Raw genomic sequence first — 25,893 nt, 5'->3', positions numbered from 1 at the left:
CTATTTCGGCAGCTTCCACACATGCCACACATCAGCGAGTGTCTAATGAAAAGGAGCCTGAAGCCCACAGACCTGAGAGACATGACAGTGGGACAGCTCCAGGTTATAGTAAACGACCTGCACTCCCAGATTGAAAGTGAGTTGACCACACGCCCAGAATACAAACAGAATCACGCTGACCTCTGCTTTCACTTGCAGAAATGAGCAAGAGATAAACTGGGGAAAAACATGCACATACATAGTGACCCCTACCCTTTTTAGTGGATGTGAAAGTACTTTTATATATAAGTTAGTCACTTCAGAGAGTTGTACCAGTTAACAGCTTCCCCTGAGCATTTACTGTTACTGCACGGTACACATCATTGATCCCTGTACTGCTGGATGAATAATCTCGCATCTTACCTAAAAAAGTTCCAAAAATCCCCAGGAGTCCAAAAGCACGAGTTTGTTTTTACTTACAAAGCAGACTTTCCCCGTTGAAAATATCTTTAGTTTATGCTTCATATTTTCTGGCACTGAAGGGACAATAGCTGTAACATGTGATATTAAAGACAGCGAGAGCAGCGTGAGTGTGTGTGGTCAGACTGCTGATAAAGTTTTCAGTGTTATGAACCCATAATGGGAATTTGAGGGGATCACTTCCAGTGTTTCTTGTAGATTTAGTATCTATTGTTAGGATCACAATGGAATACTGGTATGATCAGTTGTGGTAATTGTGGTGTTTCCCTAGTTTCAGTAGTTTAAATATGAGATTATGCTTTATCATTGTGGTCAGTGTCTGTTCCGCCTCTTATCGATCTCTCCAGGTCTCAACGAGGAGCTCGTACAGTTGCTACTGATTCGGGATGAGCTACACATGGAGCAAGACGCCATGCTGGTTGACATAGAGGACCTCACCAGGTGGCAAAGCACTTTTCAACTATTTATTCACTGCATGTCCCACTATTTATTTATTTTTTTAACTTATAAAAAAGAGCGCGAGGGATTCATTCGTACGCAGATTTTGCAAACTTCAACGGCTCTCTCAGTGGCTGCAAAAGTCTTTGCGCAACTTCTTATCACATGTGAAGTAGTTCTTCCTGAGAATTGTAAACACTTGTAAGCTTTAATGTCTTAAATGTGCAGAGTTCCCCTTTGAGCAAACATTACTCAAATGTGAGTAAGTAATCCATTTGTAAGGGACTGTTTTCAGCTATGCATGTAGCTCCTGAAGTAAAACTAATGGTGATGCATGTGAAGGTGAACATGCCACCCAATGCACCTGTGCACCTAAGAGATTTTAGTAGATTTTCCTTTTTTTTAAACCAAAGAAGTTTTTTTACATTTTACACTAAGAGGTCAAGACTTTTCAACTTTTCAACTTAATAAAAAGAACCTCAGCGATCTAACAGTCCCTTATGAGCAAGCACTTGGGGAGACAGAAACTTCCCTTTGAAAGGAAAAAACCTCTGGCAGGCTCAGCAGGTTAGCCAGGGCATGTGGGGATCAGATATTCAGCTTTAGCTGTTGGTGTTGTTCTCTGTGTGTAACCGTTTCTGTCTGTCTGTTTGTTAGCAGTCTAGCATCCACAGTTTTCTAAATTTGGTGTGATGATCGATACCAATTTGTTGTCAAGGTGGTACCAAATGCAAAAATCCTAAAAACTTTATATTATCCACAATTTTTTATTAATCATCTTCAAACTCCCCAATAACATACTAGGCTTTGGGGGACATGAAAAAAAAGTCAAGAAACCAATTCGAGTAACTTGTTGTATGAAAGGGCATGGAGAGAGCTATACAACAGACTTTGTGTTTTTAGTACGACGCCCTGCAACGTCATAACAGGCTTGGCTCATCATATTGTGACAAAGTTTTAGTGTAGCCCTCGCCCTTCAGGGGGAGTTGCCCTGCTTGAGTGCTCTTGTTTATCTTTGGATTTGTTGAGTCACTTAATTCATCATTTAAGTGTCAATATAAATATAATGTAAAACTTTTCTCTTTCCAGGCATGCCGAGAGCCAGCAGAAACATTTGGCTGAGAAAACCCTATCCAAATAAGATGCCCCCCACCACCCCAACCTCCACCCAAGCACCCCCCACCCTAACACTCCCCACCCTCACCTGCAATCCGCTTCCCTATGCCAAGCTTAGTCCCCTGCTCCCAAACAAGCTTTCCCCCTCCAGCCATTCCACCTCTGCCCCGTGTCGATCCGAACCCCTCCCCGCTTGTCCGAAGTACTTTGCTCCTCGCCGCTTCCCTGTCTGCTCCCGAACCTCCCCATCTCCCTTTCTGTCCAACTCACTGACTTCAGCGGTAGCAGCAGCACAGAAGAAGGCCGCCCTCGTTCATTCGCTTCTGTGGTTTTCTCCCAGTGCAAAGGACGGTGTAGCACGTCCTGTTTCCTGGGAGAGGAGGCAACTGATTGTGTGTCGTCATGGATTCTGTCCCCCAGCTTCCTGTGCAGTGATCGGCCTCGCTTTGCTCTCGTTTCTTTTTTTTAACTTTCTACATTCACCACTAAATTATGGCTGTTCAAGCTCAAAAATTGTGGAGAAAAAAACAAAACAAAATAATAGTGAAAAATTTAGTAGAAAGTCAGTCATGAGATTTTAAAAAAAGAAGAAAAAAAAGAAACAACGCTGTATGAGAAAAGAAAATCATGGAAAACTAACTTCAGACCATTTTAAGTTGGACGGTAATTTAAAAGTATTTCAGAGTCGACCCGTTTTTATTCTGCACAAATGGTCGTTTTCAGCTGATGAGAAATGTTCGTTTGAAGGTGCTATAAGAGTGTAAAAGGAAAACATGCCTGCCTTGTAGTGGAGTTGTAGATTTTTTGGTAATACGTTCACTCTAATTGCTCTTCAACATTTTGTGAATGTTGATTTTCTGACACGAGTCATTTTAAATGAATAAGTGTGTTAATATTGTTTTCATCCTACTGTATTCAGATACTTTATTTGAGGGAAGAAATGTTTATGTACAGATATGTAAAATAAAGAATAAACTTTGTTTCATATATGGCGGTTTGCTGTGCACTTCTACTTGCTGCTGCTGCTGCACAACATAGAGACGAAATTACGCTTTCAGTTGAGCTTCCTCCTTGAGGAAAACTCACAATAACAGTGAGAGTACATGACATCACATCACACGTAGTATGACTCAACTCCCTTTTTCGGTCTTGCCTCATCATGACACTCGTATAGTTTTCACTCTTTTATTGGGGTTGCTTTTCTGCTCTTAAAGGGACTTCATATCAATTTGGGCAACCCCTTTTGGGTCACATTCAGGGATTTTTGTTTCTCAAGAAAAATGACAGTTTGTGGAATTAAAATATTTAACGAATGGCCACTTGTGGTCCAGTGAAAGGTAAAAGGATACAGAAATAGTTCTATATGACTTGTAGGTTTGGTAATGAATACAGTGCTTTTACTTGGAAAATCTCCCCTTCTTACTCTCGCATCATATATCTGAGCATATGTTGTATTGTATAAAGCGAGTGATGGTAAGTTTAAGTCTGATGGTCCAAAGACAAAGGCCAGGAAACTCCTCTCAACCACACGATGACCACAGTTTCAGAGAATGCACTTCCCTTCAAAAGTGGGTAAGCACAGTAGACGGCAGTTTCTGAAAACTGTAGTGAGAGAGGAGAACAAAGTAGTGCTTTGTGTGTTTCAAAATTTCACATTACTCTCATTCTGAGTCTTGTGTAATTCTCCGATCCTCTGTGGATAGATAGAAAGCAGATATCTCATAGCATAGACACCATCTAAAAAGAGTTCAAAGTTTATTTGTCACATATGAAATAGACATTGTTAAAACAGTCTCACCTTCACTGTTGTTCTGGAGGTTTTGATCATATCCACAGCCTTCCAGGGTTAGAGTTAGGATTAGCCTCAGTGAAATGTGTATTTAACACAGGTTAAATACACATTTCACTGAACATGAACACTCATCTGTCTGTTTCATCTTTTTTGTTATTTCATGTAAAAAAAAAAAAAAGAATAAATAAAAATGGATAGATTAACTTTCCTTTCACGGAAAAGTAAAACCGATTTAAGAGAATTTATTTAATTAAATGTTTCAAGTAGTAGGGTTATTTAACAGCTAATTTTGATATCCAAACGCCACCTGAAAATTATCTTCTTGTAAATACAGTCACTGTGTCACGACACAAAACTATTTTAAAAACTTGCAAATACGCAGTTCAGAACTACATTCATGGATACTGGGTGTATTCGCCTTGGTGTTCCCCCGGATAAGCTGGAGGAGGTGGCTGGGGAGAGGGAGGTCTGGGCCTCTTTGCTTAGGCTGCTGCCCCCGCGACCCGGCCTCGGATAAAGCGGATGAAGATGGATGGATGGATGGGTGTATTCATATAATTTGCTGGAGTGGTTAAAAGGTAAATTAAAGTTCATTTATAAGTCAGAAGGAGCTGGTATATATATATATATAGAACATAATCTAAGTGTAGAAGAAAGTACCCGTTCTGAAGAACTTTTCTTTTAAACTTTTTTTTGGACTTTTATTATCCAGTGATTTTATTCTCTGTCCCTTAGCAGCATTTTAGTATCACACTGCTGGGACTACATTGTCAGGCGGCTACACTGTGTAATTTAAATGTTATTATTTTATATTTTATGCAAAGAAACTGTAGCTTTAGCCAATATTTCTCTAATAGATTTGATATTCAGCGCTATCGGTGTTGTACTGGCCAGGCTACCGTGTTACCCTGCCCTGTGGGGATTGGTTGGCATTGCTCATTGTTTTCCAAGTTTGAGCATGAGTGAAAACAAAGCAGACATAAACCACAACCACCTACTCCTCAACACGAGGAAAATAATAATAATAATAATAATGCCACCTCCTCTTCATTGACGTTATCAGTCAGTTGGTCAAGAACATGCGTAATTAGTCATGCCTGAATGGACACCCGGTAGTATCTGTTGGGGAGAACGTCCGTGGAATTAATTACCACAAGTGAATAAAGCTCTTACTCACCTAATGACAGGCCACTGACAATTTACCACCACAGACCACAATGTTGGTTTGGCCCCTACTATGATTAGTTTACTATCAGCCGCTCCTTTTTACCAACAGTTGGGTTATTTTATTTCTGTTTTTATGATTTATTCTGCAACCAGGTCTGCAGGAATCAATAACTGTGCACCTCACAAGCACAGACTGCTGCAGTGAATAAAATGGTACACGTGCACTGCATCTTTATAACACTGCACACTTTCTGAGGACAGGCTGCGCAGTGCATGCGCTTAAATGTACTGAAAATGTTGCTTAAAAAATAATTTCCCTTCATCGTCATCCATCCGTGTTGTTTTGATTTGATGCAAATATGCAAATGCCGTCACTTGACTATACTTTGATATGTTGCGGGTAGGGCGTCGTCAGCTTCCAGGACTGTGGGCTATATATAGTCTGAAAGTAAAGGCACCGGATGCTGAACGAATCCCAGCTTGTGAGTGTATATAGTTTATCGAAAGTGCCCCTCATAGATGCTTCTTGTCAATCTGCAACAGTCACATCGGCAAACTCCTTGTTTATTTTCCCCTAATATAAAAAAGATCTCAACGATTACCTCACTAGAAGGCTATTCATCATTGTGGACTTTTTTACACCTTGGTATATAGGAAATGCTCTCATAAATCGCGCTTTAATTTTTCCCAGAGCTGGGTATTTAAGACTATTAATCAAAGAAAGAGAGAGAGAAGGGAGAGAGAGAGAGAGAGAGAGAGAGAGAGAGAGAGAGAGAGAGAGAGAGATCTTTTGTTTTTCTTTCAACCATACAAAAAATTTTAGTTAAGGGAATCCCCCCCCTCCCCCCCAGCTATTAAGTATATAAACCCCAGCTTCATACGGAGACTGAAACAGTGCTGATTTACCAAGCTCCGGCCAAGTTCCCTATCTGATCAGAAGTAGTCTTATGGCAAACTTTCAACTATGTAAGTCAGATTGGCTGTTATTTAAATTGCTCTGTTGCGTGCTCGTGCAAGCTGGGTGTCGTAATGCCCGTGTAGGCTCGTGCGTTGACGGCTGTTTCTCTCTTTCCTTGCAGACGTCGCCAGCTGTGTGCTGCTGCTGTCCCTGAGCTGGCGCACATCCGAAGCTCTCCCGGTGCCCGCGCCGAGCCCGGGGACCGGCGGTCAGTGCGCCGACTTCTACAAGATGCTCCTGCTGAACATCTCAAAAGCTCTGGACAGTGTGAGTACAAATCTCAGCAGCGTGTGATTTTTTTGCATGATTTTCCTCCCTTTGTTTTCTCGGTATCTGTGTCGTTTATCCGTGATTATTCTACTCTGTAGCAATATTCTTTTACTGTGTATTACAGACTTATTTGAGTGATGGTATCCAATCGGAAAAAATTGAGATGAGGAATACTGGGGAGACAGTACTGGCCTGTGCACCCACTCTGACTCAGGTGAGCCTTTTCCCAAAGCAGCACAGTTTATGGGGACAGCTGTCATAATTTCAGTTCAGCTTTCACTGTGTTTTAATTGGTTGGACAACTTCAAATGACTGTAGTGTAAACATTGCTGCTTTTAAATGTCTGTTTGTTTTCCTGCACAGAACTTAGGTTGCGTGACACAAAGAAATTCTTCCTTCAGTGAGGTCAGTGTCAGACACACTGTATATTCTATAAAAAGAAGTTATGATTCATATGCATGTGTTGGTATTGTAGCTGAAACTGAACGGGTTTTTCCCATTGTTTTGACAGAGTGAATGTCTGAAGAACATAAAGAAGGACCTGCTCTACTATCACGAAGCGATTGCATCTTACCTCACAGGTCCTCTCAAAAATGGTCCAGAGGAAATTAGACTTCTGAGCCCAATCGTGGAAATCACAAAGAATCTCACAGAGGTGTGTTTATCTTGCAATTTTTTTTTTAAATTGAGACATCGAGACTTCAAGGTGAAATAGTTTGAATCTCCTGGGAAGTACTTGTCTAACTAAATATTCCTTGGTTTATACAGAACTGCTTTCCACAGCTGGATGTAGAGAACCTGCCCTCAAAGGTATTTTTATATTCTTTGTTCCATATTTACACCTTGTCTTTCAGTCTTTAGGATCACTGATCTTGAGTATTTGGGGTTTCTTTTCCTGAGACCATATTGTCCTGCATTCACACTCTATCCTCTCCTGTTGTAACAGGATGCCAAGGTGTGGGGCAATGAGTCCTACAACAACCGGCTGGAGATGAATAAGATGATGAAAGGCTTCCACATCAGAGCCATCACTATCAACCGAGCCATTGGCTACATCTCCTCGGGAGACCACAGGAAGTAAACGTCCGGCAACCTCTTCGACTTCAGCCTCATCAAATAATAGCACAACAAATATCAAATCTCTATTATCACATCAGAACAAGCTGTCCTAATTAGTCACTACCATCTCTTTCAACTACTGACCAAGTTCTACAATGTACCTGCTGCACAACTGTCTGCACTGAAGGAAGTTTACTCAGGCATAAGCTAGCTGGTTCAACTCCAGTATCTTCATTCAGTAAGTGCTGAAGAATGTTCAAATTATTTGAATTATTTTATTTATTTATTTATTGCATCTATTTATTTATTTGATCTCCAGTTGTGTTATTTATTGTTATTTAAATAAAGTATTTTGTTATCAAGCATCAAAGTTGAAGTGATTTTGATTGAAACTGTTCACCATCAGTTAGAAGTTAAGAAATGAAGTAAAAAAGAAACATGTAGGAGACTTTCGGTTGTTTCCTTCAGTCAATAGCGCTTCGTTATTTCATCTCTTCTGCCAAGGCTACTGCCTGTTTCAAAATATACAAAAAGTAAATGAAGGGAACACCTAAACAATCTTAACTTTGATTTTTGTCTCGAGCTCGAATCCTACCCTTAAACGACAGATGATTTTGTTTTCCACAGTATTCAGTTCTTCATAATCTGATTTGTTTCCTTTTATTTGAACAACATTCTAATAATATTACGTAAAAACTAAGCAGCTGAAACTTGGTGAGACATGATCAAAAGCAGGAACTATTCTGTTTTGGTGTGAATTCGGATCACTTTCCTTAAAATGATGAAACAAACAGTGATTTCACTTGTTTTATGAAAAGTCTTTGGAGAGATTCTGACATGATTTAAAAAGAAAAAGGAAAAAACAACAACAACAACAACAACAACAACAAACATTTGTAACAGGGATAAATTGGACTGTTAGTGGTATTTTTCTTTTAAGGAAACAACCCTTTTCTCTTACTGAAACATTGTGGTTTTCTCAAATAATGTTTACAAAAACATTTGCAATTGGTACCTGAAAGATTTCCACAGCTGTTCCTGCTGATTTTATTGTACTTAATCATACCTGAGGTCTAGATCTGTGAAATAATCCTCAAAAAACTGAATTCAAATATACTTTGCTTAGTTTTAGCTGCACTCACACAGGTAAAACACCTAAATTTATCCCTGAATCCCAACATGCTGCATTTTTGTTTTTCATAAAGATTACACATTTAGGGAAAAAAAAACAAAAAAAAGAAAGAAAAGAAATGCATTCAAGCCTCCGGAGGGCAGGACGTAATTCCCAGTTAAACAAAATCAGCATCATTTTCTGGTCCTCGTGCACAGCTGTTTTACAGAGTCACGGTTATCGCATCAAATAAAGGACATGTAGACAAAAAACAGACATAACTGGCTTTAAAAAAACATGAGTGACAATGAAATGGAATCTATTTACAGGAAATAGTGCGGACAAGTTTATAAAAACACAAACTAGTTTCATAGTTCAGTCTGTAATTCTGTGGACAGTCATTTTCACGTCCACGTGACATAATGCCTAATTGTTTTATAAAAATTCCCACAAGCCCAACATTCAAAAGTGAAAGAACACACACAAATGGATGGATTTTTCCAGATGTCTTTGCAGTTTCAACACTGCAGCACCAAACATTTACATCTGTTACTGGCTACATAATTAGCTACTAAACATCTCAATGACCTCTACGCCTCTACTGGTCATTTTTTTTACCTGCTTAAAAATAAAGGTAAGCTAATTTACTTCTGTATCCTTAGATACAGCACAGTCGGTTCTGTACTCACCACAGAACCCAAGAAACCTACAGCTGAACTAAAGAAGGGAAACAAAATGATTCCTTTTTATGAAATGCAGAACTATAAACAAATCAGTTTCATATCTAGAAAATATTCAAAGAGAAATGCAAACTGAAGGGAGACGTTAACTCTGCTCTGTTGCGTTCCTGAGATCCCGTCCTGAGATCGTTTCTTCCCGCCGATGATATCCAAGAGTGATGGAATTCACTTTCATTTTCCCTTTCACTTTACCGCTTCGTTAACCATCATATCTGAAAACAACAAACAACAAATAATGAATTAAGATTCTGTACCATCCTTTGAGTTTGAATTTTCAGTGCTCTTCACCTAAAGAGTTAAAGAGCTGCTGAGACAGTAACATTTGTACTGCAGTACATAGAATCGGTGGGATTGTCATGCATACTTTATTTAGGTAAGTAGCAAGAAGTTTCAGCTCATCGCAAACACAACTACTCTGATGAGTTGGCCTCTGGGAGCCAGTCCCATTCTACGGTTCCTGGAAATGAGCCTTTTGTATTTCAGGTTCCCTTGTCCTAACCGTGATGGGTTTTAGAGCAGTTTTTCAGTTAGATGCCTGAAATAAAGTCAGTGACTAACAGAAGCTTGGAGTATTTTTACAGTTTGTTTTAGAGTAAAAGTTGTTCGTTAACAAGCGGTTTCATGATCCTTCAGACGTTCATGTCATCACACTGAACATGCCTAAGCTATAAACTCCGATGTTAGCATTTTACTTTTCTCCAAGGATCGCAAACTTGCATTTGGTAAAAGATTTTAATTATTTACACCTATTAAAAAGTAAAAATATACTAAAAGAAAAAACCCAAAACACATAAAAGTACAAGAATTGGTCAAGATTGTCTTGCTGAATGAAACACGTACAGTCATAACCTTTTATTTCCCAGTTTTGTTCTGCAATTATCCACGAAGTGGAAAAGTCCCACTGTTTTTTTTGTTTGTTTGTTTTCAAAGGGAACCAGGTGTGGTCCTCAGTCCCAGGGTTAGCCTACAAAAATACATCAAATAAAATATGTCATCTCACTAGTACTGTATTTTTCTGGGCTTTTGGTGCATCCAGGGGATATCTGGACTAAGATTTTCCTTTCCATCAGCTAATATTTGTTTGACTAATGCAGAAAAACAAGATAAATCGTCAGCAGGCAATAGCTGATGGTTATCTGACGCATTTTCTCAAATGGAATCCATCTTTTGTGCTCCGTGGAAAGGACTGTTTATCTGCATGCAACCGAAGCTTGCTCAAACATTACCAGCTTATGCATACTGATAACAAAAGGCTTGTCCCTTTTGTACAGATTCTACATGAGCCTGTACAGATAGCTATTTGTACACACTGCTCTAAAAAATGAAAAGGAACACTTTTTAATCTGAGCAAAGCATCAAGTCAGTTAAAGTTCTGGGATTTTGTCCTGGTCAGTTAATCAGCAGAGGGTGTTGTTAATCGGTTTGAGCTGCTTTGGTGTTGATGAAATAAACAACAGGTGTTGCAAGAGGAGGAACAATGAGACAACCCATAAAACAGGAATGTTTTACAGGTTGAGGACACTCGCATTTTTTCCCTCCTCATCTTTTCTGACTGTTTTTTCACTAGTTTTGTATTCGGCTACGGTCAGTGTCACCACTGGTAGCAGTTGGCCATACCTAGACCCAGCACGTCAATACGTGCCTTTGCAATTGACCGGCAGAGTCTCAAGAGCATGGAGGAGATTCCAGGAGACTCTTATTTAGCAAGCTTACCCTGAGCACGTGTGAGAGAGGCTGGAGAAGCCGTGGAGAAAGTTATGCTGCTTTTAACATCGTTCAGTTACCTGTTAACCGGTTTGGTGGTGGGTCAGTGATGGTCTGAGAGACGCACAAACCTCTGCAGGTTAGGCAACGGCACAATGACTGCAGTTAGATATCAGGATGAATTCCTTGAATCGTATTGTCACACCCTAGACTTGTGCAGTGGGTACTGGCTTCCTCCTGCAGCCCGGTCACACGTGGAGAGACTATGTAGGTGGTTCCTGGAGGATGAATGCATTGATACCCCTGACTCGCTGCCATGCTGCCTGACTAAATCCAATCGAGCACCTCTCAGGTGTTCAGTGATGCCCTAGTCCAGATATGGGAAAAGATCCCTTAGGATACCAAGCATGTGTGGGTCATACAAACTACTTCCTCAATAGAATTTTGGTAACACAGACTAGTCTGCTGGATTATTTTTTTACTTTGATTTTTGGGGTGTCCCTGAATTCAGCCCTCTGTAGGTTGATCATTTTGATTTTCCATCTAACAACAATTTGATTGGTTGACTTTTACATGCCTGCTTTTCACGAGCATTCATCACCATCTTAAATTGTTTAGGTTTGCAGTGTTGTACCTTGTAATGTCTGATGAACCTCATTTGGCAAGTCATCCAGCTCCTTCACACTTTCCAAAAGATTCCTAGCCGTGGCTTCTCCGGAATTCCTGTTCTTCCACATCAACAGCATCTTCAACTTCTGCATGGTCACATCTGTCTCTGCTGTCTGGATATTATCCAGCTCCTTGGAGGTAACATCTAGAAAGATAGCCACCTGTTTCCACTCCTTCCCGAGCCGCTTGGCCACCTGTAGCAGCTGCTTCTCTGACATGTCCTGGCCCTGAGTAACCGCTGTTTTCACTCCATCTGGAGAAAGATGCACATAAACACATGGGTATTTATTTTTAGTAAGACTTTAGGCATATCTGGAATAGTTCAGGTATGAACTGTTGACTTGGCCATAAAGTTGTTCATGAAGTTTTGCTGAAATCACAGTCAGACACTTAAAGATACCTGGCTCGTCTTGCATTCGAGTTCTTTTAAAGGCTAGTTCGTCTTCTGAGGGGCTGCTGCTTCTCTGTCTGCCTATTTCAGAGACAGATATACCATCAGTTAATGTTTTCAAGCTAAAAACGTGCTAAAGTCTAATCGGATTACAAAAAAGTGAAAGAGCCAGCATACTGTTTGTCCTTTTCCTCGGCTTCTTCTCAGTGTTATCCACACAGTCACCTAAGGGAAGAGCAAAAGATGGACGTGGACCATTGAATCCTTTTTGGTTTATTCGGTTTTCGGTCAACATAAACACAAATTCCCAAAAGACAAAAGTGTCTCCAAAGTAAGACTCATGCACCGGTACCTTCTCTGATGGTAGCAGACCATACAGTCTCCTCAGTGTTAATCTCTATGAGAGACAATTTAAATGGAGGGTGCTGCTCAAAGAAAGCCTCAAAGTAGCCCTTCATCTTAGTGACTGCAAGGGTGAATTTCAGTTCCTGTACAGAGACACACAGCCACAACTTAGCTGTGTAGTCAGTGAAATACAAAAGCAAAATCTTATAAATGAGATCAAATCAAAAAGCACCTTTGGACGAGTCTGAACTACTTCTAGTTCTCCTGCTATTTTTAGATCTTTCTGTGGAAGTCCAGTTCTAACCAATGTGTCTTGTGCAGACATCAAACTTCACTGTCAGCCTGGCGAGACTTTCCCGTCGTGGATTAGCAAAGATAATGAAAGCTGGGTTTCCAGCTATGGCCAACAGACCAAGTAGCATTTTCTAGTTAAAAAATCCACAGGACAGGAACATGTTTGTCTTTCTTTTAGCCACCCAGATATTCATCAGGTTGTTTGTTGTAAATTTGTCATTGCAAACTCTAATGCCATTCGAATCTCCTCAAGTATCTGAGGGAGAACATATGATGAAGTGAGTGAGTCTTCTTCTCCAAAAAATAAGATTTCGTATTAGAGTCACCATTTTTACACCAAGGAGGAAAAGATCCAGCTTGCCTTGCTGGCTGAACGTGGACAGAATGTGACTAACACTGAGCAATCAAAAAATAGCAGCAGTGCTGGAAGCCGCCCTGAGGTGCACAAGGAGATCGCATTGAAAGCCCAAATTTAAGACGTGTAAGGTTTTTGCTTTTTGATCCACGTAAATTGCAGATTTGTTGAGAGACACACACCTGAGGTTTGATGTCTCCCTCCGGCTCGCTCAGGAGACGATACGTTCCCTCGTCCAGCTTGCACGTGGGAGGCTTTACTATTTCAATGTAGCGAGTCTTGTAGCCCCGCACCTGATTCTTTATATCCTAGTTTAAAAAAAAACATAGCAGAGTGTTCAGTTTGTAGGCAACGATGACAGAGAAGTTACTAAACTGAGGGCGTCTCATAAGGACTCAGAGTTCACGGTGAATGACGGTAGGACAGAGCGACGGGAAAACAGCAGCAATGGAAAAAAAGACATCATACGGGGAAAAAAATAATCAATGCATTTTTAGAAATAGCCCTTTTTTTTAGGTTATAATAAATGAATGACTATTCACCAGCAACATCCTCAAAAACAAACACACATGCTCACAAAACCACAAACACTTCCTGAGTGAGTTCAGTAGTTCAAGTTTTTTTTTAAAAAAATGAAAAAAAAAAACCAACAGCTTTACAGCTTTAATGTCATGTAGCCGTCATATTTACATGGTACACTTACAGTAACGCAAACACTATTTTGGCCACTGACATTTTTCTTTCATTTTGATATGACTCTTTGTTTTAAGAAGATGAATACTCGAATCATTTCCCTGCACAAACCCTGCGCTTCACTGTAAATAACTAAATGACAGGTGGTTTACTAAGGCCGGTAGCACAAATTGTAGCTGAAATACAAAATCCTGGAAATCTGCACCATTGAAGCTGTTGGTAGTGTGACTAATTAACAAAAAGTGGAAGCTACATTTCGAACAAATTTCTACAAAATTTCAATGGTGAGGTATTTTTCTGGAGTTTCGTCCAGAAAGACGTGGCCGTGACTGAAAAACACAAGGAGACTTTTGATGGTCTCATGAATGGAATATTTCTGTGTGCTGCTCCTGCAACGAAGGTATTTTTGCTGCAGTTTTATTTTTGAACTCTACTCAATGAAAAAAAAATTCCTCAATTGAAACCCAGAATTTACTTTTCACTCTAAGAGAAACATCATGAGAAGTCGGTCAAAGCGTCGGCCGGTCGTGTTCTTCTAAAAGTGGGCAGTTAACGGTTTTATATCTACACACACACACACACACATACATATGCATTTTCTATAAATGTGAAACTGATTACTGTCCTCAGTCGTCTGGGTTTAACATGTGCATTTTTTTAAACATGTGTGTTCGTGGTCAGGCATGATCAGAAAATAACCTTGTGTAACCATGTGCATGCTGCGTTAGTGCAAGGTAACTGCAGTATTTCGTTATGGAACAGAAACAGATACTGGGGGGGGAAGAAGTGCTGAATCCCAGTTACACTTTTAAGAATGAAAATAAACAAGGCACTTTTTTTAAATCGCGTCATTAACAATTGCCAATCCCCGTTTCAAAGAAGTGTGCTCTAACTGGATGTTGTGGAAATGAAGACAGAGAAAGAGAAAGAAAACAGGATCCTGAAACCCGAGGAGGGTTTGGTTAAATTTGACCAAATTTCCAAAACCATATGTCAGGTTTGGAAATACACCGCAAGTCTACTGACAACCAAAACAGAGCTGGTTGGAGATCTTTTTTGAAAAACACCACTTACCTTGATGTCAGATGCACTGTTTGTGCCCAGATAAACGTGGAAGCTGTAGCTGTTGTTGTCAAGGGTGAGCTGCTTGTAGACCAGAACCACCCCATGGTGCTCTACAGCTTGGCTCGTCTGAATGATGGGACCAACGGGCGATAGGGACGTCACATTCCACTTAACGTGGCTCCCTGAGTGATCCACTGTAGGCTCAATGACTGGACGGTTGCCCTTTATGTGCAGGACACTGAATGTCATGTCATTGTCAGTATCTGTGGTATAAGACAGAAAAACAACATTTCACATTTAAACTGAGTAGTTATTGTTGTACCGAGTCAGAACTCTTGCTTCATTGACACAGCGTAAATGTGCTGGGTGAATGCCCTACGAGCTTACGAGCAAGGCAGATGGAGTGTGGGAACTGGATGGACTTGAGGACAGACGCGTCCTTATTGACTGTGTCCACATTGAAGATGGGTCCAGCAAACTTCCAGGAGTCATGTAGAAAGGCGCCAAACTTGGACCAGGATAAGACAGAGTACCGCACAAGAACGCGCTCGGACGCTTCAAAAACCAGACCAGTGACCGAACACTCATATGTGCCCTCTTCTTCTAGCTGCACCCTGAAAGACACAAACACAGAGTCAGTGATGCTGAGCAATCAGAACAAAATAAACGTGAGCATGATGCATGGAGACAATGTTCCACTTACTGCAACCGCCCCTTGGACAGTCTCTTCGGGGTAACGAGCTCACTGCCATGGCTCTGTGAAAAGCAAACAACAGCAAAGCACACAGTAAGGACAGAAACAGGTAAAAGAGTGTGCTACAAAGCGAGATTAATGGCTTAGCAAGCCGTCTCAAGCTTAAAATCAGAGTTTTCTGTGTCATAAAAGTGGATTTTTTTTCCAGCTAAAACACCGTGGTAACTTATGCCGAATATAACCTGGTCAACAGCAGAGTTTGGGTTTAAAATCAGCTGAAAGTGCCAAGTTTAGACTGATTCTTCTCTTCTCACAGAATGATTTAAAAACTACTGAATAAAGTACAAACCGTGTGTCTCATTTCCACAGGAATGTGCATGTGTTAGTTTGGTGATGCAGAAAATGTTTTAATGTAGCTACTAAAACAGAGAAAACACGTTCGATCGATAAAACTAATTTCACTTTGATCTGCCGACAAACTAAAGCCATCTCCACGTCTCCATTATTAGGCTTTGGAACAATAAGCTTTAAGTTTCAGAGGTCTAATGTGTAGCCGTCACCTTACAAAGAAACAGCACAGGGAGCGTTTTCAGGGATGTGTGATAAATCCCAAGATTAAGGATTTTCTGCAGCTTTAATCTCTGTCTTATTTTCAAAAGTGTTTACAGTGTTTAACGGCCATATTTTTATATTCTTTAAAGATTTTTAATAACCATTTTATCATCATCTGATAATATTTCTGATTGGAGTGGGCTGCACTCCTGGGGTAATTTTGTGTGGAAAAAGAGTGATATGACCCGTGAAACAATCCTGTTTTCAGGCCTGAAGCTTAATCTGATAACTGCCGCCTTGACACCCGTTATCTCTAACAGGGGTTTCAGGTTTTGTCGAGCCAGCTAATGCACAGAAAGCCTGGCTGTGTTGAACTTTGTTCAGAGTGTAACCCTGTGATGAAGACAGAATTAAGGGTCAGACGAAGTTAAACGGTAGCTGTAAAATCGCATTTTGTCAGATAGCACCTGGTTTCTGAGCTCACCTGTTGGACGGCTTTGCATTTTTCACAGCATGACTTGAAGGGCCTCTCATCTGTCAGCATACATGGCAACAAACGGGAGGTTATTCATGAGCCGGGCAACACTATCATGAGTGCAGCGTAGCGCATTACTTGGCATGGGCTTACCTTTCCCATTTAACACCCCTGCTTCAGGTCCAGCACCTGCCTCTGTGAGGTAAATGAATTCTGATCAGCAACTATCACATGAGAATCTTGCAGGCTGAAATCCAATTTTAAGCCTCTGAGATATCCCACAAACAAATTTTACAGCCAGTCCCAGGGTGTGTGTGTGTGTGTGTGTACGCGAGTGTGTGGATGTTTGCGAGAGGGTGGAGTGTGTTCAGTTACATTTTAGTTTTGATTCCTTAATTAAAAAGCCAGCTGAATCTGATATTTGTGACATAATTATGTAGTACTACTGCCAGTAAAACACAGTTGTGACCATAGACTACGGAGTCATCGCTAAGGTTTAGGCAGCTCCTACAAGCAGGCACGAACATCTACATGTACACAAACAAGCAAAATAAGAGTTTATTTCCTGGTGTGTCTTACTGTTTATAGAGTCTTCTTCATGGGCTTCTTCATTCTCTGGATAGGAAACAAAGCAAATTGAAGGATTTATAGAAAACTCTTGAAACCAAAATGCAACACATCAGAATACAATGCCTCAAACAGTCACTTCTGTTGACTTTAAACTCATTCATTTGATCAGCGGCAACACGAGGAGTCGTGACTCTGGTGAGTCAAACAGATCTTACCTTCCTCTTCTCCATCCCTCTCAGTGCCTCCTGTTGAAAGATTAAATGATAAGGAAAAGAAGAAGCAGGAATATTAATGGAAATAGTTCAACGTTTTGCAGCACATCTCTGCACATCTCTGGGACATCTCTGAGAAAAATCGGCACTTTACAAACAACGCCTAATATAAAAAGTACCACCAGCAGCTCGTTAACTTAGCACAAAGGGCAGAAGCAGGGAAAGGTCAAAACCAACTCTGCCCACAGCACCTGTGAAACTCACTAATTATAACAATTTATCTTGGGTTTTTTCCCCCCACCTGATGACAAAACTTCAGTACGTCACTGCCCCAGAGTGTCATCTTAGCAACAGTTTTATTCAGATTAAACAACGTGTCACTTAACGAGTTTTAGAGGAGCTGGAAGAATAAAAAAAAGGTGTTTAAATCTATCCAAAGCAAAGGTGACACTTGCTGTCTGGATCTTCATATTACCAAGGAAAACAAGAGTGTGATTTTTCTCATCGTCCTTTCCAAAAAGAAAAATTATTTCATCAAGTTATGAAAATGTGGTTCTCACCATAAGCCTCATCCTCCTCTGAATTGTTGTCTTCGTCCTCTGAGCTCTCATCGGTGGATGTTCCTGTGTTTTCTGTTCAACAAATCGATGTGCAGAGTATGTGTTAAAAGAATTTATCTTTAATAAAAAAATAAAAGAGATTCATGCCACAGCTGGCTAAACATACAGTGCTGTGGAAAAAGGCTTGAGCACCACTTATTTCTTTTTATATTGCTTCCAGGGAGCCAGGCTGTCTAGTCTTTTTAAAGCGGTCTTTGGCGACGGTTCTCCTGGCTTTCTGAAAGTCTATCAAAGATCTAAAAGACCTAATTTTCACTCTAGTTTTCTAACTTTATTTTCAGAAGAAGGTTTTTGTTTGCTACAACCAATTTTTAAATTGCATATTTAGGACCTTTGTCACTAGCAGGCAGCCACAATGTTGTACCATCCCTTTAGGTGAATCTACAAAAAAAATGTTTACACGGTTCAGCGGACATACAACAGTATTTTGCACCAGCAAGGTGATTCTCAAAGAGCTATTAGCCAAAGATTTGACATATTTCATCATGACGTACTTAAAAAAAATATGAGGAAACTGACCAAAAGAAGTGGCAGAGCTAGAAAAGCATCTATAGCGGATTAACTATATCTGAAAGTCACGTCCTTAAGAAATAAGAAAAAATACTTAAGAAAGGGGAAACAGGAAGAAAAACTTGGGGTGTGCTAAATTACACAAGAACTGCAAGGGCAATAGAGAAAACAAAATTTGAAATATTTGGTTTAAATCATCATGTGAACAGAAGAGATGCTGTCATAGGGGATTTTTGCCAAAATTGATGGAATTACAAAAGCAGAAAAGTATCATCAGACTTTGATCCACCATGCTATGCCATCTGGAAAGAGTCTGACTGGGCGCAGCTTGACAATGAAACATATACAGGCCAGTGTAGTAAAAGCAAACGTGGATAGAAAAACACAGAGTGAAACCAGCATCAGTCATGGACTGGCCCCCCCAGAGCCAAAGAAGAGCTTTGGATGTCCTTCGAGAAGCGTGAAGAAATATTCCTGAACACTACTTGAAGGAATTACAAGAAAGCTGGGTCAGAGAGTTCAGGCTGTGTTGAAGAATAAAGCTGGTTGTCCCAAATACTGACTTTCAACTCTATTTTTGCCTCAAATGTAGTATTTCCATGTGTGCTTGAACGTTGCAATAAATTGCTGAACCCATTTCCAATTTTGTAAACAAAATATAAAGAAATGAGGGGTGGCTCAAGACTTTTGCACAGTGCGATATTTGTGCTTACCTGAACCGCTGCTGTCATTTTCTGCCAGATTATCTGTAAACAGATTAGAGAAAACGTTGAGACGGCTGCTGGTTATTTAGGAAAATCTGATGCAATAATTTCAAAATGTGAGAAAATCCAAAAACATTTATTTCCCTCAATTTTATTACTCACTACTATACATATGTCATTGTGATTGTCATTATGGCATCATCACTACTACGGAAACTAGAATACTTTAAATGGTTTGATAATCAACCCCCTCTTTAGTCATACTACCCAGGACCCTGACAGCTGTCAGAGAGAAAAAAGCTGCTGTTGTTTTCCATTAACCAGAAAAGCAACCATAATTCTGCAGTAAAAACAGAAACAACCAATAGTATGTAAATCGAGGGAAAGCTAAATTATTCAAACCGTTTCTTCTTCTACTTCCCCCACAAAGTAAAACGCTTATTTAAGAGAAAGTAAGCCTCAAGCGCTCAACACTCACATGGTTTAAAAGTCAGAACAAAGAAAAAAAACTAGAGTGAAGCATGTGATGCATCACAAAAATAAGTACAGAATTAGAACAGGTGCAGCCCCAGTGAGAAACCTCCAGTTTTAGTTTACTTCTAGGTTCGTGCAGTGTGTGGTTCTTTATGAGGCTTCATTCATATTAGTCACCAAAAAGCCCTGAGCAGGGCTGAAGTACACCAGCAGTTTTTTATAGATGCGTCATTCACGGCAGCTGAACCGCAGCACCCCGTGAACAAGCCTGTGATAAGTGCAATGCATTAACATTCTGGCACATTTACGTAGATGGGGTCCAGAGGAACTGCTGCTGCTTCTCTCTTCCCAGCAGCACTGACTGTCCGTGGACCGGGCCATGTGGCCGAGCGCCAGGCTGGCTAATGGATGGAGCCCCTCCTCATCTGGCCCAGAGAGTTTTATCTTAGACTAACAAGCAGATGCTGTCTTTGCAGCTCCGCTCACAGCGCCTCCCTCATCAATCTCTCTGTCTCACTTTGCTCAATTCGTCTGCCTCACCTCTCCCTGCACTCTCTTCTCCATGCCTCCCTCCCTTGTCCTCATATGCCTCCTATGGCCCATCTCATTCACTGCAGCTGTTGCTGCTGCTGCTGTCTCGCAGCTGAGCCAGCGGGCATCCCTCTTCTTTGTTGTTTGGGCATGGCTGCTTCCCTTCATCAGGCTGACAAACGAGGTGGAGAGCAAGTGCCCGCACAGATGCACACATGCAGATGCAATCACAAATATGCAGAGAGTGCTAGAGGCTGTGTGCAGCCTCAAGGATTTGGTTAGTATTGAAAGGTGTTGGCTGCCATCTGCTGGCTGAAAACCATAATACAGAAAAAAAACAAAGAGGTTAATGGGTTCTTTTTGTGACTTATTAACTGACTCATTACTCCACCAGTAGATTTAAAGCTATCAAAATAAGTCAGCTTTGTCAGATCCATATTGGAATTCCCGTTTTGGAAATATTATTTCAAAGACTGTAGATATTTAGTGAATCTAAATATACATTTATCCTACTTTAAATAAGACTAAACTACCAAACACTGGAAATCTGATATCCAATCCAGCTGACTGACATCGATTTACAGTGTACCTGATATCAGAATGGTAACATACACTCGCTGGCCACTTTTTTAAGTACACCTGTTGAATCGCTTGTAACCACAATCAGCCTGACAACAAGTCAACATCTAGGCACGTAGACACGTTCAGGATAACCTGCTGAAATTCAAACTGGGCATCGGAACTAGGAAAAAAGGCGATGTACGTGGTTTTAAACATGGAGTAGTTTTTCAGAAACTGCTGATCTTCTGGGGTTTTCCTCACATAACCATCTCTAGGGTTTACAGAGAAGGATCCAAAGAAGGGGAAAATATCCAGCGAGCAGCAGTCCTCTGGCTGAAAATGCCCTGTTGATGTCAGAGGTTAGAGGAGAATGCCCTCACTGCTTTTTGCACCTCGATACACTCGAGCTATCTGAATGCAAAATGGGCTGCAGCATCATCTCCCTGTTAGCTTAGAACACCGGATTGGACAAACATTGCCTGGTCCGATAAGTCTTGCATTCTGCTGTTACATTCAGATGGCAGGGTCAGGTAGGGCAAAAACAAGATGAAAGCATGGATCCATCCTGCCTGGCATCAACAGGTCTGGCAGGTGTAACATTTTCCTGGTTGGTGACCATCCCTTTATGACCACAGTGAACCTTTTTTCTCCATATTAAAAAGCTCAAATTATCTCACACTGGTCAATTAAACATGACTGTGAGTTCGCTGTACTGAAATGGCCTCCACAGTCACCAGATCTCAAGGTAATAGCGTAACTTTTGCATACGGTGTTACAAGAGATTCAAATCATGAAGCAGCAGCTTGCAAGCCTTTCATGCAAATGATATGGAAACAAGGACAGCAAACAGGAAAGGTGAGCCAGCTGGGAAAATATAACGAAAGGACGAGTAAAACAAAATACAAGAAGTGATAAATAGACGAGGATGCACACTTTTCAAATAGCAAGAGAACAACTGAGAGCTCAGAGAAAATGAAAACATGAAGAGCTGCTGAAAGAGAGGGGGCAGGAAAGCAATGAACCGGCTGGTGTTTACCTTTGTTCTCAGGTGCGGGGATATCGCCGTCTCTGTAAGGCAGAAGAGATAACATTCAGACAAATATAAATCAAACAGAATTCTCCTTGTGTAAGATTCAAAGTGCTTTTTTATTTATTTTTGTTTTTAAAAATTGTGCAGCTGCAGGATCACGCAGTAGCTGGTACTTCTCCTTTTCTGTACGGCTGAGTAAATCAGTCAAAGAGGAAGTGTGTGGCTAAACGGCCTGCATCACACTTTCACACGTAACTCCCTTTTCTCAAAAGCTGTTGATAGCAAAGGAAAGAGCTGAGGAAACATACAGGCTGGGTCTGTTTCCCATTCAACAACTCAGGTTGGACTCTTTTCATTTATGGCTTTATCATAAGACAGCATCAAGCAGAGCGTAAATATGGCTGTCTATTTTCAGGGCCATTGTGTGATATTATAATCATACAATGTTAGCTGGCTAATTATTGAGTTTAAGCTCTTTGTTACTTTGTCCTACACATTTTTATGCACATGACAAGTTTTATCAAATACAAACAAAAGACTGATAAACGGATCGCACCACACTAAACATCACTGCAAGCATCTGCAGTATGGTACTGCTCCTATATTCTTCTTAATACTGCAATAATATATTCAGTGACAGCACCCAGTCTTCCTGACTGTCCAGGAATGTTGTAAACAAAGCCAGACATGAACGCTGTCCAAGTGTTCGTATATGCTGTGTGAAGACTGGAGCAACCTGTTGATGCAGTCAGAGCAAGACAAAACACGCCTGTTCAAGGGTAAAAAAAAAAAAAAGCCAACCCCACAAGAAGAACGAGTTTACCACCAGCATGTGTTAAAAAAAAAAAATAGGTCAGCCTTTGTTTTTTCCTGTCTCACTCTCGCTCTGCTGCAATTATGTCCAAATGAAGCAAATGAATCAGGAAGCCTGAATTATTACCAAAGATCAAAAAGTGATACTTTATTTCTTTTGCTTGGCGGCTGTTTCGCCTGATAAGGAGCTGAGGCTTTCCTTTGTTTTTAAACATCTGTCCAGGAAGCTGAACTTTTTTTCTCTCTCTCTTTCTCTCTTCAAGGTCATCTCATCAGCGCCTCTGCCATACAGTCTCACAACAACACCACTGGGGTCATTGCCATGGTAATAGTAATCATCTCTTCCTGTATGAGTCCTCATGCCTCCTATGATCTTACATGTTTAGAAATTAAAAACATACTCGATAACTCAAACTTTTGTGTGGTTTGTCTGTTTGTTTCTGCTTAAAGATAAAACCCGGATCATGTCACAGTCGCAACAGCTTCCCACAAACAGCACAGAGAGGAGTGCGTTTGTGTATAGATAAACAACTGTCACATAGCACCAGCAGTGGAACAAAAGAGCCGCCCTTTGTCCCGGTCATTTATTGTCCATACTTTACTGCTTTTATTGCATTTACAGCAAGTTAGAAATCTCTAATCAAATCATAAAGTGAAAGTTGGCCTTTTCCTGTTATAACCTCACAAACAAAGCGGAGCTGGAATTTATTTCTATCACATTTAACAGATTCATAGATCTTTAAGGTCTTTTGGCATCTGATCATGTGTTTGGGGACTTTTCCTGCCAGGTGGGGCGTGATGCCGTGCGAGTAACTCAGTAGCTCCGATGACAATGAGTCATCAGTATCACTTCACCTGTCTGTGGCTCACGGATGAACTGATGGTGAATATAACAGAATCACTAAAGACAACTGAATGAATTAGAAGAGTACAGTCGGTTAAAACCCGCTGAAAATTATCTCAAAGCATCACCGAGCCGCGTGGGCACTGTCGTGTTTCGCTCTGCACTGCACTTTAATGTGAGGCTGTGCATTAACGTGAACGAAAACCGATGTTTATTGTGTGTTTTTAATTGAACTAAACTGTTGCATAAGCTTTGCTTTACAGCTTCAGCTTTGGCACGCGCTACCAACTCGCTCGGTGATACGTTGTTGTCACACACAATGTTTAACAACAGAGCGGCGCGAGCGCACAGACACCAACAAAGAGATTTCAAACAGACCGTGTTTGCAACGAGGAAGCGAAAACTAGGCAGACATATGTTGTTGTCGTTGTTGTTGTTGTTTCATGAAATGCACGAGCAGATGAGCCCCGAAAAGAATACAGCGACAATGACTCCCACTTCCTGTGCGTGGGGGACGCGAGGCGAGATTTTTAGCTCTGCATCCACGCCGATTCGCCCAAAACGGTTCACAATTGAAAAACACAAACCGCCGCGGATCGCACACAGCAACGCTTTCGACTGATCTAGTAACAACTTACCCATCCTCGAGGTGGCAAGCCGCACCGCAGCTGGCCATCTCCGCCACCATCCTCCGTCTGTGGCCCCGTTATGCTTTCTCTTCTCCACTAGCGTGCAGAGGCTGCGCGTAAAAACACCTGGGAGGCAACATGAGCCTCTCACCGGCGGCGATCGCGTTCTGGGTTAAAGGGCTAAGCATTTATTGGGGGAGACCTCTTTGGCTGCATTACTTATTTCACATCATGCGTCCCGCAGAGTGTAGCCTTTCCTCTTTATCGAGGAAAAAAAATAACTCGGTTTGACTCCCCCGGAAAAAGCGCTCACTTTCCTAAAATCCACAAAAAGGAAACATCAGAGTCCCCTTTTGTGCAGCCTAAATGTGGGATGTGTTGCTTTCTTTCACAAAAAAAAACGTGCTTGTTTGTAAAAAGAAAGAAAAAATACAGACCACAGATCTTCACATCATAGGACCATCCGAATGTCTTTAGAGCAGCGCCATTCTCAGGATCAGCGCTGCTGCGCAGTTATTGCGCATGAATATGGGCGGGCCTGCAGCATCCCGCCACAGTGCAGGCTTTGTGGAGTCTTGTTGATGATTTACAGCCCCACGCTTAACGCTTATTAAATAAGCGAGCTGCACAACCTGTGCGAAAGAAAAGTTTACTGCTGGAAGCCTCAGACTGTCTGAATATGAATAACGGAAGATAAAAACCACACCGCTTAACTTAAGGACATGCACAGAGTTTCCGCATGCAGAGGCCACCTTTTTGCATGAGTAAGCACAGCAGAGGGTCCCCTGAAGCGATCCCCAAAGGTATTGAAAGATATGGTGATGATGATGATGAAGCACAATTAGAGGTTTATTCTAATCATTCATGTAATAAGTAAAACAAAGTGTATAATGAGGATAGTGGGAGCTGGACGGTCACTTGGTTTACTTCAAAATAAAACAGGCATTTATCTGAGAGACGTTCATTGCACTGAAAGGAGCAACCAGCTTCCCGTGATGCAACTAGGTCACTTTTGAGCGGGAAAAAATACGCCTGCATTACAGAGAAGTAACCAGCAGATGTCGCATTAGACAACAAAACAAGAAGCACATTCCAACATGATTGATGCACGCCTCTGATGCGAGGACTGATCACTGTCATCATACCATAAAGTTACAGTGGAATCAAATCAGAGAAGGTCAGCGTCCTATGGTGGATCTTGGCTAAGCACACTGGCCAGCAGAGAGAACAAAAAAAGGCAGGAAGGGCGCTGTGTGTCTGTGAGATGTCCGGTGGGAGGAATGAGTGAGGGATGAAGGGCTTTCTTATTGATCTTCAAAGCACCTTTCTCCTCCCTCCATCCACTCACCGAGTTTGACAAGTGGATGTGCGGTTTATAGGCAAGAGAAAGGAAACACAGAGAGGGAGAGATGCCACAGACTAATGGGGGCATTATCCTAGTCTCAGAGTCTAAAGGGAGAGATCAGCTACTCCTCGCAGGGGTGAGACGATATCCCCAATACCTCAGGAAATCAGAGGAGATAAAGCAGAAGTGGTGGAAAAGAAGGGTGAGAGAAGTAGAGGACAGGGAAGGTTAACTTGATGAGAAGATAAGAAGAGATGGGGGAAAAAAAGAGAAAATATAATAGGAAAAAGGGGTCAGTTAAATAGGTTAAGATGTAAATCATGAGAGCAGGAGGCACAAGACTTAAACCTTTAACTCAATTTGTCACTCGAGTTGCAAAAACGTATAATTTAATATAGGCTAGTCTGGTATGAGAGTTCATTTGACCTGACTTGAGACAAAAAGCAGTCGTCTCAAGGTGCTCGATGAAGATTCAACGACCACACCTGGTGTGGTTTTACGCCGACAGAGTTAGCTGTGTTAGCGTTCTACAATTTACTCTTTTGCATGTCAAAAACCAATGCAGTATCAGAAAAATGATTATTTTGAACTCATAATGCTGCTGCAGTAAAAGTTGTTAAGACATTTGACCTCATGGTGGAGCTAGAGGAATCAAGAATATCAGTCAGTGGGACACATTGTGGGAACCATGAAATGCATCTAT

The 25,893-nt window shown here is 41.1% G+C and overlaps 3 protein-coding genes across 5 annotated transcripts in view; 2 read left to right on the top strand and 1 right to left on the bottom strand.

The window, feature by feature from the left end:
• The window catches only part of schip1 (schwannomin interacting protein 1), a 217,200-nt gene extending 214,198 nt beyond the window's left edge, over window positions 1-3,002 (top strand). For both annotated transcript variants that reach the window (XM_006795311.2, XM_006795313.3), the window contains 3 exons: window positions 13-136; window positions 807-900; window positions 1,987-3,002. In XM_006795311.2, the coding sequence (XP_006795374.1) occupies window positions 13-136; window positions 807-900; window positions 1,987-2,038 (270 nt within the window). In that variant the 3' untranslated portion in view covers window positions 2,039-3,002. The remainder of the gene's footprint in view (window positions 1-12; window positions 137-806; window positions 901-1,986) is intronic.
• Window positions 3,003-5,919: 2,917 nt separating this feature from the next.
• il12a (interleukin 12a) lies at window positions 5,920-7,281 on the top strand. The gene is made up of 7 exons (XM_006795316.2): window positions 5,920-5,938; window positions 6,052-6,197; window positions 6,325-6,414; window positions 6,564-6,605; window positions 6,712-6,855; window positions 6,969-7,010; window positions 7,147-7,281. Exons 1-7 carry the CDS (start codon window positions 5,920-5,922, stop codon window positions 7,279-7,281), a joined length of 618 nt encoding a protein of 205 aa, XP_006795379.1.
• Window positions 7,282-8,058: 777 nt separating this feature from the next.
• Window positions 8,059-25,893, bottom strand: part of si:dkeyp-97b10.3 (uncharacterized) — a 30,281-nt gene continuing 12,446 nt past the window's right edge. The window contains exons 1-17 of one of the 2 annotated variants that reach the window (XM_006795321.3): window positions 23,855-24,341; window positions 21,566-21,597; window positions 18,973-19,005; window positions 17,690-17,761; window positions 17,133-17,162; window positions 16,927-16,962; window positions 16,501-16,542; window positions 16,357-16,406; window positions 15,330-15,382; window positions 15,014-15,240; window positions 14,636-14,889; window positions 13,051-13,176; window positions 12,227-12,362; window positions 12,052-12,099; window positions 11,884-11,955; window positions 11,449-11,736; window positions 8,059-9,322 (exon numbers count right to left, since the gene is read on the bottom strand). In XM_006795321.3, the coding sequence (XP_006795384.2) occupies window positions 9,294-9,322; window positions 11,449-11,736; window positions 11,884-11,955; window positions 12,052-12,099; window positions 12,227-12,362; window positions 13,051-13,176; window positions 14,636-14,889; window positions 15,014-15,240; window positions 15,330-15,382; window positions 16,357-16,406; window positions 16,501-16,542; window positions 16,927-16,962; window positions 17,133-17,162; window positions 17,690-17,761; window positions 18,973-19,005; window positions 21,566-21,597; window positions 23,855-23,904 (1,578 nt within the window). In that variant the 5' untranslated portion in view covers window positions 23,905-24,341 and the 3' untranslated portion in view covers window positions 8,059-9,293. Of the gene's footprint in view, window positions 9,323-11,448; window positions 11,737-11,883; window positions 11,956-12,051; window positions 12,100-12,226; window positions 12,363-13,050; window positions 13,177-14,635; window positions 14,890-15,013; window positions 15,241-15,329; window positions 15,383-16,356; window positions 16,407-16,500; window positions 16,543-16,926; window positions 16,963-17,132; window positions 17,163-17,689; window positions 17,762-18,972; window positions 19,006-21,565; window positions 21,598-23,854; window positions 24,342-25,893 lie in introns of those variants that run through there. The other variant, XM_087851019.1, reaches the window with a different exon arrangement.

Source organism: Neolamprologus brichardi, chromosome 14, assembly GCF_056152115.1.
Source record: "Neolamprologus brichardi isolate AB-2024 chromosome 14, ASM5615211v1, whole genome shotgun sequence".
NCBI lineage: Eukaryota > Metazoa > Chordata > Actinopteri > Cichliformes > Cichlidae > Neolamprologus > Neolamprologus brichardi.
The sequence above is the reverse complement of the archived record's forward strand: the minus strand, read 5'-3'. Positions and strand labels throughout refer to the sequence as shown.

Bases quoted from the DNA above. Each gene is read 5' to 3' on its own strand.
- il12a (XM_006795316.2), top strand. The intron at 6,415-6,563 runs GTGAGCCTTTTC...TTTCCTGCACAG, and splicing joins GTGCACCCACTCTGACTCAG to AACTTAGGTTGCGTGACACA. The intron at 6,606-6,711 runs GTCAGTGTCAGA...TTGTTTTGACAG, and splicing joins GAAATTCTTCCTTCAGTGAG to AGTGAATGTCTGAAGAACAT.